The sequence below is a fragment of the Monodon monoceros genome, unplaced genomic scaffold (assembly GCF_005190385.1).
Source record: "Monodon monoceros isolate NGI ecotype Baffin Bay Population unplaced genomic scaffold, NGI_Narwhal_1 Super_Scaffold_13, whole genome shotgun sequence".
NCBI classification, from domain to species: Eukaryota; Metazoa; Chordata; class Mammalia; order Artiodactyla; family Monodontidae; genus Monodon; species Monodon monoceros.
Window position 1 is genome coordinate 78,236,045 of NW_021703769.1, and position 18,267 is coordinate 78,254,311.

The 18,267-nt window shown below is 58.4% G+C and overlaps 1 protein-coding gene across 4 annotated transcripts in view; it reads left to right on the plus strand.

Moving 5' to 3' along the window:
• DTX2 (deltex E3 ubiquitin ligase 2) overlaps positions 1-16,817 on the plus strand; it is a 33,884-nt gene extending 17,067 nt beyond the window's left edge. For 3 of the 4 annotated variants that reach the window (XM_029220654.1, XM_029220655.1, XM_029220656.1), the window contains 7 exons: positions 4,547-4,647; positions 9,536-9,676; positions 12,047-12,120; positions 13,255-13,413; positions 14,101-14,262; positions 15,490-15,579; positions 16,228-16,817. In XM_029220654.1, the coding sequence (XP_029076487.1) occupies positions 4,547-4,647; positions 9,536-9,676; positions 12,047-12,120; positions 13,255-13,413; positions 14,101-14,262; positions 15,490-15,579; positions 16,228-16,455 (955 nt within the window). In that variant the 3' untranslated portion in view covers positions 16,456-16,817. The remainder of the gene's footprint in view (positions 1-4,546; positions 4,648-9,535; positions 9,677-12,046; positions 12,121-13,254; positions 13,414-14,100; positions 14,263-15,489; positions 15,580-16,227) is intronic. The other variant, XM_029220657.1, reaches the window with a different exon arrangement.
• Positions 16,818-18,267: the final 1,450 nt, after the last annotated feature.

The window sequence follows — 18,267 nt, forward strand, 5'->3', positions numbered from 1 at the left end:
TGAGGCCCCTCCCATTGCTCTGTGATGCCCCTCCCAGTGCTCTGAGGCCCCTCCCAGTGCTCTGTGAGGCCCCTCCCAGTGCTCTGTGAGGCCCCTTCCAGTATGTGAGTCAGTCTGTTCTAGAGAAAAACATGTCACATTTGCCAGCCCAGAAGGATTATCAGCAAGGTTGGAGCTGCTTTTATGACTAGGTCGGCTTTGCCTAGCCTCCTGGGGCTTATGTTCTTACAAATTAACTGGCAAGTTTCTAGATGGTTCTAGAGCTGGGATGCTGGGATTGAGCCAGGCGACTTCATGGGCTTTGTTGCTTTCTTTTGGTATGGGGCGCCCATCAGTCTCCCCTGATATTTCTTTGGTCTCCCCTCCCCAGCCTGAGGGCCCAAGAGGCTACTGAGGTGGGTCCCGTCAGTGCCATCCAGGCCAGTTACAGGATGGAAGGCTGCCGGGCCAGACGGCCTTACCTTTGCTGCTGGGTCATGCGTGTTGCCGCTTACCCTGCTGCCCTGCGTTGTAAACCAGGAGGGAGCTGGGCCAGCAGGCTCTGGCAGGCGAAACAGCCTCAAAGGGACCTGCCGCCTGAAGGGGGTGTTCACCTTGACCTCCCGCAGCTCTTCAGGAGCTGGGAGGGGTGACATTCACTCGCAGGGGCTGGTGTTCTCCTGTCTAATTTGTAGTGTGGTTCTCTGCAGTTAACCCTTCTCTAATGGCTGTTGTAGAGCCAGAGGGGGTTTAATAAATCCCTGACCTCTTAACCCAGCAGGGCCAGAAGGATTTGAAAACACCTGGCACCTTAGTCTTCTAGCGGCTGTGATAAAGTCCTCAAAGCCAAGTGAATGGCAGCAGCATCAGGTGAAGGTTACCGCGTGTGTGGAGGAGAAAGTGTTTACTGGTAGCTGTTGGGAAGGACATGTGAGTCAGTGAAATCAAAATTTGTGGAACCCATGTGGTGTTTTTTTTTTTTTGTAACCCACATAGTTTCAAATCACTTCTTGCTCAATCTGGGTAAAACCTTGGCTGACTGATTTGCCTGTTGCCCCAGGAGCCTTTCCGAGTAGGCAGTAAGCCATCGAGAAGACACATGATTTGTCACTGAGCCACTGGGTTTAAGTAAATTTCCTAGTAGCTGAAGTTTATCCCTTTAAGCAGCAAAACTTGTGTTTCAGTGATGTTGGATGGAAGACTTTCCAAAATGTGTCATGCACAGGTTCTGTAATAGAGGGTGTGCCGGCTGGCTTAGCATTCTGATGGCTCGGGGTGGTGATTAGGACCAGCCCTCCATTGCAGCTTTGGTGTGGCTAGGCCTCGGGGAGCTTAGTCCCTGCACTAACCCGGCCTAGGAAAACGGCTCTCAGCTTGCTTTCGTCAGCTCTGTTCTTGCTGCTGCTGTTCTCTCAGCCTCTGAAAGCACCCCACTCCCTCCCAGTACCGGCCAGGCTCTTCAGACTTGTGGGATTGGGGTCCTGGGTTCCAGTGGGTCCTTGCCCCTGACTCGCCGTAGGCCCTCGGCTGCACTCTGTTCTCTTTCCGCGTCTCTCTTTTCCTCTCTGAATGTTACAGAATTGGGTCAGTTTCTGAAGTTTCCTTTTGCTCTGATAGGGCTGTGGTTTTCAGGACTTGTTGAGGGCCCTGCAGCTCTCCCGGAGCTGCCTGGCTCCGCTCAGACCTAGGAAACAGTGGGCACTTGGATCGTGCTGCAGATTGAGCCTCGCAGACACCCTGGGGGCCTTTGGGAATTGTTCGCATCTTACAGAGAGAGAAAGTAAAGCTCAGGGGACTCGACATGCACCAAGGCACCCAGCTTTTAAGCGCTGCGGGGGCTGGAAGGGGGTCGCCAGGTTCCACATCGTACGCTTCTTGTACTGCGCATGCTCAGAGGTTCCCCGGTGGGTGGCAGCTCGTGGGGAGCTGGAAGAAGGCTTTGTGTGCCTCACTGTCCAGCCTTCTAGCTCTGCCCCCTGTTTGGGACTGTCCAGTCCCGTCTGCGGAGAAGACTAGAAATCTTCCTGTCTCGTGTTCCCAGCTCCACTTGGAAGCTCCTGGAGACGGTCCCAGACAGGCAAGGCAGGGAGGGCCTAGTAGGTAGAGCCAGGAACCCAGCAGGTGGGACGGGTGCATGAGGCAGGTGAGAGGGAACTCTCGGAAGGGCACTTCATGGGCATATGGTGCCCCCACATCGGGGAACACTCTGCCAGTTTGAGCCCTTTAGAGGACGGTGCAGGGAGATCAGCGACCTCTGAGGTTCTGTCCACCCCTGAGAGTCCCCATCTTGGGACCCACTGGATCCTTTTACTGCTCTGTTCCTTCTGATCACAGCAGAGAAATGCATGGGGGAGGAGCTGGGGAAGGTCGCAGGGCAAGTGACAACATCGTGAGACCCCTAAGCAGATTGAACTTAGCCATGGTTCCTGGTCCCAGTTCCAGGGTGAGCTGCTCATTGGAAGCCTTACTGCCTGTCTGCTTTCTGCTCTAGAACCTAGGCCTTCTCCCTGAGATACGTGCCTCTCACCAGCAAGGGAGGATCGCGCTTCTCGGAGCCCCGCTGGGCCAGTGATGCCCAGCCCACCGAGTAGCCCAGTGCAGTGGCAGAGCCAGGCTTCGGCTACCAGCTTCCTGGTTATGGGCTGAAGCTTAGTGCTCCCTGTCGGGTTAGCTTGGGAGATGAAGGATGCCTCCAAGGGCTGTATCTTCTCAAATTCTTCACTTCTACAACCTGAGAATTGAAGAAACAGGCTCAGGAAGGTGGCGCCACGTGGGGCGTGGCTTCAAATTAAACGGAGTTTAGCGAGGCCAAAACCTTAGCCCTAGTGTCCTACACACCTAACCCCCCCCGCCCCCCCACATCATCAGAGCGCCCTGATCCAGTTCCATTGTCCTCTTGGGGCTGAGGGTAGATAAGGGTGGCAGGAAGCGTGGCCGCACAGGTTATTCTGTTTGGGGAGAATAGTCCAGAAATGAAAACCAGTACCAGCCAGTGTGAAATTTTCTGATTTGGGTCAGAACCAGCAGCTCCCTATTGTGTCCACCAGTGGGACCCGTGACCCCAGGCCAGCAGTAGGGAAGGATCTGGGCAGCTTCCAGAAGCATTTGCCGTAACCAGGTGGTTGCTGGTTTGCCGACCGTTGTAAGGGTGGCACGGCAGATTGGAGGCGTCCATCGTTTCCTGAGCACCTTCCCAGCTCCTGGATCCAGGCTGGGCCCAGTGGAACAGAGAGGAACATGCCCAGGGCCTGTCCTTGGGGAGCTCCAGTGGAGGGACTGCGTGGAAGGGTTTCAAAACCCTTCCCACTGCGTCACCTTGAACATGGGCAGTGCTGGATTGGAGGACACAGTCACCGGGAGGGGGAGGAGGTAGCAGGCATGGCGGGCCATCTACGCCAGCTGTCCCCAGGGCAGGGCTCCCTGAAACCATAATGGCACGGGTTTATTACCGTTTAAAAATATAACGGCTTAAAACCAAGTGAGAGACCTGGAATTAGTCACTGTGGGAAGCAAGACCTTCACTGAAAAAAAAATTTCCTGTAGTTTGAACTAATTTGGGATTTACAGAAAAGTCACAGAAATAGTACAGTTTCCCCACCGCCCTTACTTGACTTCTCGCGTTAACATCTTTCGTAAACATGGTGCGGCTCAGAACCAGAGAGAGGCTCACCACTGGTGCAGGACTGTTAGCTAAAGACTTTTCCCACTTTCATCGGTGTTTCCTCTGCAGTTGTCTTTCTGTCCCACGATCCCGCTTTGCGTCCAGTTGTCATTTCTTCTCCTCCACCTGTTCCTCCTCCTGTGGCCTCCTGTCGAATGGCCCTTAATTTGGGTTCGTCAGACGTTTTCTCATGACTGGACTGAGGTTATGCTGTTTTGGCAAGAACCACAAAAGGGGTGTTATTTCCTTCTCGGAGCGTCTTCTCTTGGGGTTCCTGATGTTGGTTGGTCCTGTTACTGGTGGTACTGGTCTGGACCACTCAGAGTGGTTTCTGCTGGACTTCCGCTCTGCAGGGAGCCACAGAGCCCTCCTTTTGATGAAGCTGGTGAGTTCATAATTCTTTTAGGTTTGTCTTCAGAGTCTCTGATTGTCCAGGAGAACGTTTTTTCACAGCCAAAGCTTCATTCTCAATACCTTGTAAAAAGATGAGGTTCATCCCCAGCAGTGTTCTTTCGTGTCGCTGCCCCGTCCCTGCCTACGGTTCCTTCCCCTCCCCAAGGCCCAACTTGGAGTTTGACTTTTGTCGCTTGATTTTCACAGGGGAAGTGATGGCGGGCCGGCCTCTGGCTTAACATCAAGTATTCAGATTCTCTTTCTTGGTTAGTTTGGGTCTGAGAGGAGTGAACATCAGATCTCTTTGCTCCTCCTTCCAGATACTCTTCATCAGGATCTTTTCTTTAAAAAAAGAAAAAAACAGAAGCCCTCACTGTACGGAGGCAGCTGCGGGAAGTGAAACCACAAAGGGGCCTCGGCAGCACCCGTGTCTTCCTCACCCGGTGTTTCTCCGGCTCCTGTTTCTGCTAAGTCGGCTCCGCACATTAAGCTCTGCCCTCTCTTCTCCCCAAGTGCCTCCCTGCCCAGCGGTCCAGCGAGCAGCCCCAGGAGCGCCCCTGCCACGGTGCCCGTGCAGATGTCGAAGCCCAGCAGGGTCCAGCAAGCTCTCGCAGGTAGGCAGGCTGCTCCCTGGTCCAGGTTCCAGAACAGACTGTGTCTGGCAGGACCAGGACTTGGGGGCAGGGGAGAATGCGTGGGGTAGGGGGAGGAGATTGTGGGGCAGGGGTCTTGTTACCCTGTGTGTTCTCATGGAAACCCAGAGAGGCTCCTTGGGGGGCGGTGCCTTTTTTCAGTGATGGTGTATCCCCCAGCGGGTGAGCCTGGGTGCCTGGTTCGTTTGTCTCGGTGTTGGGGCGGGCGGGGGGGGGGGGGTGCGGGTCATGCCTAATGACGGTGGGTGCCCTGGTGTGGCCTTTCCCCATCTTTTACATTTTCACATCGCCTTGAATTATGGTTCAGGAGTCACTTTGCTGTCCCCAAATGCTTTAGGCATTTCCCTAAGGGGGCCCCCTGGGGAACTCATAGAACTCTTGGCTGGAGTTAACATTTTGAGTAAGTGCTTTTGTGTCTCTCTAGATCTTTTGTTAACCTTACACCTTTGAACTGTTATTTTTTTTAATTGATTAATTATTTATTTTGGCTGCGTTGGGTCTTCGTTGCTGCGCGCAGGCTTTCTCTAGATGTGGTGAGCGGGGGCTACTCTTCGTTGCAGTGCGCGGGCTCCTCGATGCGGTGGCTTCTCTTGTTGTGGAGCACGGGCTCTAGGTGTGCGGGCTTCAGTAGCTGTGGCACATGGGCTCAGTAGTTGTGGCTCGTGGGCTCTGGAGCACAGGCTCAGTAGTTGTGGCGCACGGGCTTAGTTGCTCCGCGGCATGTGGGATCTTCCCAGACCAGGGCTCGAACCCATGTCCCCTGCATTGGCAGGCAGATTCTTAACCACTGTGCCACCCGGGAAGCCCCAAACTGTTTTTAAAATTCCTCTTGCGGGTATTAGGAAGCCACTGAAAGTTATTTTTTAACTTACGGGAAATGTAAAATCGTACCTGAAGATACACTGAGGAGTCTGGTGAGCCTCCATCATTTAAAGATGGAGGCAGAGGAGTGAGCTAACCAGACTGGGTGTTGGGTGAGTCACTGTGGTAGCACAGGGGGGATTGGAGGGGACCAGGCCTAGAGGCAGGGAGACCCTGTGGACCTGGACTTCATGCCTCAGGTGGGCCAGCCACTGACTAGGGCCGTGGCCGTAGATGGAGGTAAGGGCTTCTGACTCGGTGGTTGGATTGGTTGTGAGAGGGAAGGAATAGAATGAGGCCTGGTGTACAGCTGCCGACAGAGATAATAAATCATCATAATTAAGGAGGAAGGACTAGGGGTTTTGCATGTGTGGTAACTCATTTCATCCCAATAGCAACTCTGTGGGGGAGGAACTTTGATTCCCATTTTATGTTTAAGGAAAGTGAGGCTCAGAGAACTCCGCAAACCTCCCAGGGCCAGCCAGCCAGCCCTTGGCAGAGCTGGGATTCAGCCCCAGGCATTCTTGGCCTCAGAGTCTGGGCTTCTCGCTGTGAGGCGATGGGGCGATGGGTGGGGTGATGGCTGTGGCTGTCGACAGGCGGAGCTGTCCCAGAGGCAGGGAGGTTTGGATGAGCAGTTCAGAAGAGCCGCGTGGGGTGGAGTGGGGCGGCCCGTGCCCGCCCCCCGGGAGTGAGCTTACGGAGGCCCGGTTGGATGCCGGGAAGAAGAGCCCTTGAAGGACATGGAAGGACCAGTCAGAGAGGTGGTGAGGACGGTAGAATGGGGCCGGGAAAGCCCCAGGAGGGGAGGCTTTCAGTCTGTCAGCTGCTCAGCCATCAGCCCTTTGCTGGGGCAGAGAGAACAGTGAGCAAAAATGTGGTGACTAGGAAGTCCCTGCCCAGTTTAGGTCTTCTCGTGGCATCCGACGCCACAGGTGTTTCAGGCCTGTGTGTGTGTGTGCGTGTACGTGCGTGTGGTGCTGGTCTTGTTGGAGAGAGGTTGTGGGGGAATGGGCCCAACCTGCACGCGCCCAGCTCCGTTCAGCTCTGCGGTCACTGAGGCTTTAATACCAATGCCATGATCACCTCTGCACACAGCTCAGAAGTGGTCTGGGTGCTGAGGAGCTCTTGAGGCTGGACCCGCTGCAGGCCACATCCTCTGTGTCCCCTGCCGCCTGGGCTCTCACAGCGATCCTGGAGGCAGGCAGGTATTTTAATCTCCATTTACTTGTCAGGGAAGCAGACCCCAAAGGTTCAGGAACTGGGTCCCAGTGAGGAAAGTGTAGTAGATGAGCCAGCGGCCAGACACCGCCCCGCCTGAATACGTGGCTCTGGCTCGTACCTGAAGCTGGGGCCGCTGTGTGGGGCACCAGGGAACCAGGGATCCTGCGCCCACCCTCAAGAAGCAGGGTCTGGAGAGACCTCTCAGCTGGGCTGCAGTTACGGATTCGATTATGGATTTGGGAACACGCTCGCCGCATTGAGGTGAGCACCTGGGCACAGGGGTCTGCAGGTAGGTCTCCAGCCCGCGGATGTACTGCGGAAGGGCTGTGCGCCCCTCTCGCTGGTGGAGGATCCACCTCCGTGTCAGCCAGCCGCCTCAGGTGCTGGCTTTGCTGCCTGCGGCCCGGCCAGGGCCTCTTCTTAAGGGGGGTGGGGAGGAGTGGGCCTCCGAGACCGGGGCCAGGCTCCCACCCTGCGAGGGAGGAGGAGTGTCTGCATTTTACGCTACCAAGACCTGCCCAAGACCAGTCAGCCAGTGGGGAGTGGTACTGGCCTTGAGCCCAGCTTGGTAAGGCCAGGGCCAGCGGAGGGTAGGCTTGGACCTGAGCCCTGGTCACTAGACGGAAGGCCAACGCTGGACATCAGAAAGGGGGTGTCTGCACATCTGCCCCTGTGCAGGACCTGCCAGGGGCTCCGGCAGATCAAGACGAGAGCAGGAAAAGCCGTGGCTATCCGAGCTGTTATGCCGATTTGGGGGGGGCTGTCCCTGAGCCCTTGCTATTGGGGAAGATGTGATGGCCCCTCTTGGTCCCCCCCTCCCCCCCCACCGCCCAATCCTGTCCACTGGATGCCGCTTTTGTGAAGTGTTAGCTCTGGGGTGATTTTCACACTTTTTCACAAGAAGGCAGACCTGCAGGGCATGGGCTGCTTGTCTGTGGGCGTCTAAGTTAAGACTTCGCTGTCTGTGTCTTGCATTCGGAGGAGCAGGTCCTGCATTGAAAAGGGTAGGAGCGTTGTTCACGCTGGCCTCTTGCGGGGCTGATGTGGTGGCCTCAGGGATGTCTGCTCCCCAGCAGGCAGGGACCGGGCACCTCTTGGAGCAGAGTGAAGGAGACGGAGCAGGAGGGGGACGTGGCTGTTTCAGATGGGCAGTCAGGGAGGGGCTGCCGCTCAGGGAGGGGCAGCCAGTGCAGAGGGGTCTGCTTGATGGGCGGAAACTGGTGCATGTTGGGGCAAGTACAAAGCTCCAGGGTTCTCCTAAGGGATTGTTCTCTTTTTTTCCATCTATCTGCCCCCTGTGCCTGCTTGTCATTTGGCCCACCCGATGTTTAGTTCCAAGGGAACCCACAATTTGAGCCCAGGAACAACCTTGGGATGCTGGTGGCATCGAATTACCTGATGAGCGGGCACCCAGTGTCCAGCCTCGGTCTTCTGATGTTCACTTTGGTGTCTCCTGCGGAGTGGCCACCACAACGCACCCTGTACTGCCCAGGCTGCCGGCCTCTGCTTCTGTCCCTGACTGGGCGCATTTGCCCCGCTGAGAGCCTTTGTTCTCTGGTGGAGGCCACAGTGGGCCCCAGTGGACCCCGAGGCCAGATCTCTCCTCACCGCTCTGGATCGCCTCTGGAGTGGGCAGCAGGTCCACCTGGCTTGTCTGCTGTGCCCAGACCCCTTGCCAGATTCTGAGCACCTAGAAAGCCCCCCTAAGGGAGGTGCCCGAGGGGAAGCCCAGAGCTCCCTTCCCTGGGGGAGGAGGTGCTTTTGAGCCTGACTAGGGACAGGGAGGATTGGGTAGAGGGTGCTGTGGACAGCAGGGTGGCTGAGAGTGTGGCAGGAATGGGGACTCCAGCGGGAGGACGTGCTGTGTTCCAGGTCCTTGGGGAGCGCGGGTGAGGGTCCGGCTAGGATGCGTGTGGAGCGCCAGGCTGAGGAGTGAGGCATCCCTCCTGCAGGCATCAGGAAGGAGGGACAAGATTGGACAGTCCACTTGGCGCGGCTGCCTGCTGCGGCTCCCTCACGCTGTGGGCTGCGCCTGTGCTCCCACCCAGGGCAAAGGGGACCAGAGAAGGAAGCCACGGCCTGGGACCTTAACTGCTCCAGAGAAGCGGCCACAGGGGCCATGGGGATGCCTCGGTTGGGGAGCAGGCCCGGGGCAGCATTCCCGCTGGCCCGCCCCGCCCCGGCGATGGCGCTGAAGGCATCTAGGCGGGCCAGGTGCGGCGCGCAAAACAGGCAGCTCCGCACGGGGGGCAAGGTGAGCAGGAGCTGAGGGGGCGCAGCCGAGGGGGCACAGAGCGAGGACCGTGAGCTCCAGCCCATCTGCGTTTCCATAGCTTGGCTGCGCCCTTCTGTGTCGCCCGTCTGCTCTCCTTCCTCATGCCTGGCACAGAGAGGCGCCCACCAGAACTGCTGAGGAGGCTTCCTGGGGTGGCGTTCTGCCCTCTGCCCTCCCGAAGCAACAGACTCGCCCCCTGCATGCTCCAGGCACGGGCTGATGGGTTGCTTGCACAGACCCCTTTGGAGCTTGGGGCCAAGGCTCCCACCAGCCAGGCATTTCACTGGTTCCCGACCCAGAGCTTAGCCCTGCCGGCCCGGATAGGCCCTGGCAGCCTCGAGCAGCCGGATTCCCCGGGGAGATCGGCAGGTCCTGATGGCCGTTGACAGTGCCAGCTGGACACAGCCGGGATTTGTGGAGGTCACATGCTGAACGACTCCTTCTAACGTTTCTCCCCTCTCTGCATGTCTGATCTCGCACCCCGTGTAGGCATGACGAGTATTCTGATGTCAGCCATTGGACTCCCTGTGTGTCTTAGCCGCGCACCCCAGCCCGCCAGCCCTCCCGCCTCCTGTCTGGCCTCTAAAAGTCACAGCTCAGTTAAGAGATTGAGGAAAATGTCCATGAAAGGTAGTTCCTGCTCACAAATACTCTCTGGCCTCTGCTAAGTCTCCTCCGAGTCTTGCTGCCTCTGACTCTTCTGCACCGAACGCTCTTCTCTGACCACCACGGCCCTCCGCCGCTTCCTTCAAAGGGCCAGCCCATGTGGGGCTACTTCAGAGGGGTCCCCCGATGACCACTGCCCTGGCCGTCACACGGCCAGGGAGGAAGGGGTTTCAGAACCGTTGGAAGGTGCTGTGAGTTTTAACGAAACTCAGGTGGAGGGGCCTGTGGGTAGTAAGTTCTAAACCTGCCATTTCTAAAGCCAATGATGGCTCTGCTTCCATCGTTGGGCCAGAGAAGTGTGACCGCCCCGGTGACCTTCAGGATGGTGTGAGAGGGGGCATGGCTCTGGCTCCGCCAGTCCTGCGTTTCCAGAGCTCACGGGCTTTGTGAACTCACACAAGCCTCCCGTTCATGAGCGGAGCGCCTCCTACAGGGCAGGTTGCTTGTGGGAGGGATAGGAAGTAAATCGCTTGGGAAGCGCCTGGCAAATAGTAGTAGTACGGTGGTTGCTCTGATCCTGTTCACTGCCTGTCTAACCCCTGCCCAACGGGGGAGGAGGGAGGCCAGGGAGGGGCGGGGCTAACCCTGCCCAGCCCCACCCCACCCCTAGCAGTCGCTCCTGCCCTGCTCCCCCTTCTTACTCTGCCTCAGAGGCCGGCAGCTTCCTGAGGCACTCGGGTTTGCCCCGGGAAAACAAGGCTCTCAGCAGACGCTCTGGCCTTCCTGGGCTCGGATGTCCCTTTCGTGGGGTAGGCGGTCATCTGGCAGGCCCCCTTTGAGAAGAGTGGCTCCTGGAGAGTTACCTCCAGTTCTGAAAGGCTGCCTGGGCACAGGCAGGCAGGGGAGGTAGGGGTGCTGAGCCAGGCCTCACCGAAGGGATCCCAGGATCCAGCTGGAGACTGGTCTGTCCCTAGTCGACGTGGCCTTCTAGACCAGTCTTTTCTAGAAGGCCTCCTCCCCTCAATCAGAATAGAGTCCCAGCCAGCAGGATGGCCACCCGGTGCCGGTGGGGACTGTGCTTTTGCCTGGCTTTCTCCCCAGCGACCAGAGTCAGGGTCCTAGAAGTCTGTGTGTATGGGGGTGCGTGTGCGTGTGTATGGGGTGCGTGGTCTTCCTTTGCCTCTAGCTGTTTTTCAGGTCATAGCAGCTAATGCCCTTACAGTGATCACGGCTTTGGTTGGTATTGGGTCCACTTTTTAGATGAGAGGACTGAGACTCAGAGGTGACCTGATTTGGTCCCAGCCCAAGAGCCAGAATCCAACCTGACATCACCAGGTCCCTGCCCCTCTGCTCCCCTCATAACTGTCACCTGGCCTTCTCTGGTCTAGAGGGAGCTCAGGCTTGTAAGTCTTTGCAGCCACAGGCTGATGGCCGTGAGCTTGGGTTCACACCAGAGCCCCGCTGGTCTCAGGGTCTAGGACCAGGAGCTCCCCCTGACCTTGAGACAGGATGACAAGCCCTGCCGGGATCACTCTCCCCAGGCTGCGCTGGTCTCCCTGGTCCCTCCCCTGTGCTCCGCTTTGCTGTCCCTCTGTGATTCTGCAGCTGCCTCTGCCTGGAGAACCCCTGCCATGCTGATTCTCTCTCTAGCTGGGGGCGTTTCTTCTCCTTGGGGTGGGGCCTGTTTGGTGCAGGGCCTCTGCTCTGGGCTTCCTGCACAGGTGCACACAGAGGAGTGGGAGGTTTCGGGAGGAGGGGTCGGGGACAGAACTGTGGGCAGCTTAGGAATCGAGGAGGCATGTCACTGACACCCCACAGCCCAGGGACAAGCCCAAGAAGACTGTGGTTTGCTGTGGCCGTGTGGCCGTCATCTGCAGTTGGTGTGCACACAGATGCCCCCATGGGGTAGGCACGCACTACACACTTGACTCAGAGAACTTACTTCTCTTACCGAGACTTTCTTACAAGAATGATGAAAGCTGAGTAAAATAACACGGCCAGAATGTGCTCCAGAGTATCTGTTTTAGAAGCTGCTGTTTGACTCTTCCACATGTCCTCTGAAGCCTGGGACAGGTTTCCTGAGTGAAGGTGTGCAGGGCCCTGTCGTGGCTCCTGAGGGCTGTGGCCAGCTGCTGTCTCTGCCCCTCTTCCGTCTCCTCCAGGGCTCCTGGGGCCGGGCCCCCGGCGTGGGCCGGGAAGGGCTCAGCCGGCAGAGCTCCGGAGCATTCTGCGCCTGGCCCAGGTCTCTCCTCTCCTGCACGCTAACCTTCCCCTCTGAGCCGCCCTAACATCCCTCCCAGCAACTTGGACCGCTCACTGTCGTCCTTTCTCTCTCGTTCCAGCATCTCCAGTTCGTTCTCCTCGGGACACCACTTACGTTCTTCTCTCTTTTAGGAGGGCCTCCAAAGCCAGAGCCAGAGCAGGTGATAAAAAACTACACAGAAGAGCTGAAGACGGCCCTGGATGAGGTGCGTGTCACGGGAACCATGCTGCTTTTGGTTTTGTTTGGAAATGAGGGGTGGCTTAGACGAGGACGCCAGCCTGTCCCCTGCTGGAAGGTGCTTCCTGAGGAGCCTCTGGCCTCATCCAGAGAGCCATCCTGCCCGCCTGGCTGTTGGGAGGGCTGGTCGGGGTTCCTGTGGTTAACCCAGCCTGCCAGACCCCCGTCACGGCTGCACCTGGACCTCTCTCTGCTGAGCCTCGCTTCGGGGCTATGGCACTTTTCTCCGATTTGAATGGAGAGTCCTGGAGAATCTGGAGGGGTGGGGGTCAAGGTCATTCGTGCCAGTCCAGAGCCGAGGACTCTCTTCCCTCTTTCTCCTGCAAACTGAGTGCATAGGAGGCATCTGGTTGGTAAAGGTTTGGACAGAAACCTGAAAGTCATCCTCCCGTTGGCCCCTCCCTCCAGCCTGCTCTGCCCTCCCCCTTCACAGCTGTCTGTCTGTCTCTGCCTTTGTGCTCACCCAGCACAGCTGGGCTGCTTTGCCCCCCGCCACCCCCCTTCCAAGCTGCCGGCTACACAGCCGACACGTGGCCATGATGACTTAGTACCCGCTGCTCACAGCCTCTCAGCTGGGCCCCCGACGTGTAAGACGAAGAAGCCCCAGCCCCGAACGTGGCCGTCAGGGCCTCCCGGGATCTGGTCCTCCCCCCACCTCGCCTTGTCTCCTGCACCCTGGTCGCCCCTTGCCCTGCAGGTGCGCCACCCCTCCCAGCGGAAACGCTGGCTCCTGCTTCAGAACGCTTTCTTCTCTCTACCCGAGGGCCCGTTCCGTGCTTGTGCGTCTGACAAGTTCCCTTTCCCTTGTAAAGCCCAGCGCTGAGGGCCCCTCCCGTACTTACCTCTCTGCCTGGCTGTTCTGGCCGCCGTCTCCGCCTGTGCTTCAGTTGTTACACCGGCCCCCATGCTTGGCGCCGCCTGCCGTCCCCTCTGCTGTGGTGACGGTGAGCCCTCTGTGCTCCCAGCCTCCGGAACAAACAGCTGTCAGATTGAGTTAGACTGGGGTGAGGCACTTCAGCAGACGAAGGCCGGTCCTACAGGACCCACCCCCTGTGGCACAGGGGCCATGGGTGAGCATTCCCCGGGTTGGGTCTCCCTCTAGGACTGCATCATCTGTATGGAGAAGCTGTCCATGGCGTCCGGCTACAGCGACGCGACCGACAGCAAGACCTTCGGGCCGGTGGCTGTGGGCCGCTTGGCCAAGTGCAGCCACGCCTTCCACCTGCTCTGCCTGCTGGCCATGTACTGCAACGGGAACAAGGTACCCATGGCCCACCAGGGCCAGGGGTGGGGGTCGGGGTCTCCTTCCCGCAGCCTGTACCCGTCATGTTGCACTTAAGCAGGTGACTGGGGCTGCCGTGTGAGGGGCCCAGGGCCCGCTCGGAGGCAGCCTTGAGATGTCTGCAGCCCTGGCCCTGCAGCAGGATGGGCCTGGGGGTGGCAGGCGATGCCTGGCTGCCCTGCCTTTGATGTAGTTCAGCCGGAGTGGACAGGTCAGGGGGACGGAGAGAACGAAGGCCCGTGGTGGGCCTTGGGGCCTGGCCTTTACGCAGTGTCCCCGTGCCATCGTGTACCAGCCAAGATGCCAGCTTATCAGTCCACCGTTCACAGGGTTTTCTTTTTCATCTTAAACATGACTCGGCTGTGCAAGCTTTTGCTCATAAACCTCATTTTCTTACCTGATGCCAGTCTCTGGGTACCTTGTCCCTTTAATGAAAATTGCATGAGTTTCTGGGTTAAAACTTATCTTTCCAAGGAAGCTTCTAGAATCAAGTTTCTTTGCGAGGAGGTTGCCTGGGAGTTGGGCAATGCGCCTGGGACCCACTGTGTGACTCGGAGCCAAACCCGTGTCCCTGTGGGCCTCTTTCCCATCTAGCCAGCGGGGTGGCTGGCCTGGGTGCCCTTTCAGGGGCCCCGGCTCAGTCCACGGCATTCTGCCTTGTCCCAGGATGGAAGCTTGCAGTGTCCTTCCTGCAAAACCATCTATGGGGAGAAAACTGGAACCCAGCCCCGGGGGAAGATGGAGGTGTTCACGTTCCAGGTGTCCCTCCCCGGCCACGAGGACTGTGGGACAATCCTCATAGTCTACAACATTCCCCATGGCATTCAGGTAAGGGGCCCCGGCACAAGAGGAGCCTCCTCGGATCTTTCTGGAATCAGCCCTTCTCGGGTGCTGTCCTTTCTCTCCCGCCCCCTGCTAGCAGTCTGCGCACCCTGGGTCACTGTGAAGGTGCCTAGGCTGCCAAGTCAGGCCACCAGCAACCAGGAGGCACTGGTGCTGGGGGCTAGAGCCAGCTCCTAGGGTTGTGGAAACAAAGAGGTGGCCCTAGCCCTTTCCTGAGCCAGGGAGGGCTTCCTGGAGGCAGAGGCATCTTCGTTGGACTTGTACTGGGTGGAAGGCCAGCAAGCGTCTAAGCAGGAGGAGCGCTTTTATTGGGCCGGCAGGCCAGCGAGCCCACAGGGGCAGAGCACAGGGTGGGGAGGGCTGGCTGGCCTGACTGCTCTTGAGGGACCCGCTCAGTGGCCTGATCCAGGCCTGCGTGGGGCGTGCGGGGACAGGAACCCAAGCTCATTGGGGACCCAGACGGGAGCCCTGGCCCCTGAGGTCTCTGCCTTGGACCAGGTGGGGGGATCTCAGAGCCTGGGCAGGTTGGGAAGATACTGGGTAGTGGGGGCCAGGAGTCTGACGGGATGTCACTCGGTTTTGTCTAATTATGTGCTTCCCCTGGTTTCCCTCCAGTTCTCCGTGGCTCAAAGTGAAATTTAGAAACACTCCAGACAGCAGTAGAGCCACAGAGTGGGAGGGGACTTTGGAGTTGTACATGGCGTGTCACCGTGTGGCCGAGGGCACAGCAAGGGCTGTGCGCGGTTCCAATCGCCAGCCTCTGTCCAGCCTGCCGCCACTGTCTCAGGCCCCACTCCGGCCACTTCTAGAGCGAGAGTGGAGGGGCTGTGTGCCCGAGTGAGGGTGTCAGGCGGCAGGCCCTGCCATCCGGTCCAGAGAGCCCCGTGCCCAGAGGGCCTCCAGCGAAGCAGGCGCTTCCGTCCCAGCCTCTAAGGGATCCGGGCTCTTCGGGGAAGTGGAGGGAGTTAGCCGGAGTGTCTGACGCCGGGCTGAGCGGCCCGGGTTCAGGGAGGGCAGTCTTGGGTGGGCGCCGTGTTCACGGTGGGTCTTCAGAGCGAGACGTGAGACGGCAGTCGATTTGGTTGGTCACTTGAGCGCAGCAGTAGCCCCACCTGGAAGGCAAAGGGGTGAGGCTGGGCACCCGTGTCCGAGCACCTCTGTAGCCGGAGGGCCCCTCGGCTCCCACTTCCCGCATCTGTGTGCCTCCTGCAGGGCCCAGAACACCCCAACCCTGGAAAGCCGTTCACCGCCAGAGGGTTTCCCCGCCAGTGCTACCTTCCGGACAACGCCCAGGGCCGCAAGGTGAAGGCCCGGCCGACGCCCCTGGGAGCGGCCCCCCCCTTCCCCCCGGCTGGCAGCTCTGGGCCCAGCTGTCTGTGTGCAGTGGGAGGCCGTGGGGTGGGGAGGGCCCAGCTCGGCGGCCACACCAGATCTGCCTCTGCTCACCTTACTGGGACAGGCAGAGGGGGACGAGGCCTGGGGGCCGGCTGGGGTGTGGGCCACCCCTTCCCGGGGACCTGCTGTACGTTAGGCATCCCAGGTGCCTGGGGTCCAGGGAGAGACGAGCTGACCTCACAGGTGCTCCAGTGGGAGGACGGATGGGGAGGCGCTGGGGCCGTTCTACCTGGGTGGTGGGGGCAGCGGCCTGCAGAGCCACCTCTGCACTGAGACCTGAGTTGGGACTTCCCAGCTCTCCGAAGGCCGGGGAAGAGCGTGCCAGGCAGACAGAAGAGCCGGTGTGGTGGCTTTGGGGTGGGGACAGCTCCGAGGGTGTGAAGAGGCTTAGGGAGGTGAGGGGGTGTCGGGGTGGGTGTCTGCTCTCCAGGCCAGCCCTGGGAGCTGGGGTTTGTTCTAAGCGCTTGTTCACGGCCACCTTCTTCCCCCCCTCCCCGCCATTCCCTCCCCTTCCCCCTCTTCCTGCCTCCCCACCATCCCCTCCCCCTTGGGCAGGTCCTGGAGTTGCTGAAGGTGGCCTGGAAGAGGCGACTTATCTTCACAGTAGGGACGTCCAGCACCACGGGGGAGACCGACACGGTGGTGTGGAACGAGATTCACCACAAGACAGAGATGGACCGCAACGTGACAGGCCACGGCTACCCCGACCCCAACTACCTGCAGAACGTGCTGGCCGAGCTGGCCGCCCAGGGGGTGACTGAGGACTGCCTGCAGCAGCAGTGAGCTGGGGGCGCGGGCGTGCCTCCCCTGAGCCCAGGCTGCTCCTGCCTGCCTGTGCCCCCCCGCCCCCAGGCCCGGGCCTGCGTGGGACCTGGGCGAGCCTGGGAGTCATACTTGCGAGGGCTTTGGATGCAGCTACCTCAGTGCGTGGGCCCCTCCGTCCTCGGTGGGCCGCGTTGGGCCATCGGTGCTGGGGGCCCTGCAGGGGGTGAGGAGAGACTGCCTGCTGTGCCCCCAGCCAGGGGCAGGCCTGGGTCTGGGTCAGCTTCTCATACCTCAGATGTTCTATTCGCAATAAATGCCCTATAGCCAAAGGCAGCGGGCCCTGGTGGGTTTGTCAGTGGAGAGGCTGCGTGTGTGTGTGTGTGTGTGTGTGTGTGTGTGTAAAATCTGATGTGTGAAGGCCAGCACACACATGTCCTGCTGCGTCAGAACAGGAAGGGGCCTTACAGGCTGCCCATCCAACCCCCTAAATGAAGAAACCAAGGCTACAGTGAGGCCAGGAGCCGGGCGCTGACCTGAGCTGCTCCCGGGCCCCGCCCCAGTTCTCCTTGCAGTGCCGGGTCCAGCAGCTCTGCCAGGGCCCCTCCCATCTCCTTCCCCAGGGTTCTGGCTTTCTAAGCACTGCTCACATGGGGCAGGTGCTGCTGTCTTCATTCTGCAGGTGAGGAAACAGGTTCAAAGGTACAGTGACAGCGGTAGAGCCGGGACTGGAATCCCGGACAGGATTGATCTGACCCCATCCTCAAAGTTCTCATCCTTCCCAACCTTCTTAGAAGGAGGATCCAATACTGGCAGGCTTGCTGTCTGCCTGGCGGGGGTGAGTGTGGCCTGGGGCTGAAGAGACACACACCCGAGTGACATAAGGGATGTGGGGGAGGGGGTTTGCGGGAGGGGGTTTGCTTTCACAAGCCCTTCTCGTATAAGAAAAGGACTGAAATTCTATGTTAGGACGCACTGGTACAAAGGTGAATATACGTTAGAGCATTTTCTTTCATCTAGAAGTTCCTTTTTTTTTTTCTTTCTGATTTTAAAAGAAATTTAAGCATTTTTGTGGACCCCTAGCAGTATCGTGGGCTCTGGGCACTGTGCCCACTGCCTCGTGGAGAAGTTGGCTGGGGAGGGCAGGGAGGCCTCCATAGAGAAGCTGGACCCCAATCCTGTTTGGTTCCACGGTGAGACTCGCTCCACTGCTCACAGGGCACAGGAGTTGGGTGGGCACCCGAGTGCCACCCTCATGCTCGGCTCCCACCATTACAGCACAGTGAGAGTCAGAATTGGAGAAAATGTTCGCAAATCTTATGCCTGATAGGGGTCTCGTATCCAAAAAATATCAAGAACTCTTACAACTCAACAATAAAAAGACAGATCCCCAATTTTTTTTAAATGGGCAAAGGACTTGAATAGATATTTCTCTGAAAAAGACACACAGATGGCTGACAAGCACATGGAAAATGCTCAACGTCATTAGGGAAACGCAAATCAAAACCACAAAGTGATACCACTTCATACCCATTAGGGTGGTTATTATTTTAAAAAAAGCAGGGAATAAATATTGGTGAGGAGGTGGAGAAATTGGAACCCTCATCCACGGCCGGTGGGAATGTAAAATGTAGCCACTTTGGAAAACAGCTGGGCAGTGCCTCAAAAAGCAGTTACCATATGACTCCGCAATTAAAACTACCAGGTAAATATCCAAGAACTGAAAACATGTCCACGGTAACACTCATAATAGCCAGAAAGTGCCCATCAGCTGATGCACGATAAACAAAACGTGATGTATCCATGCAACGGAATGCCGTTCAGCCAGAAAAC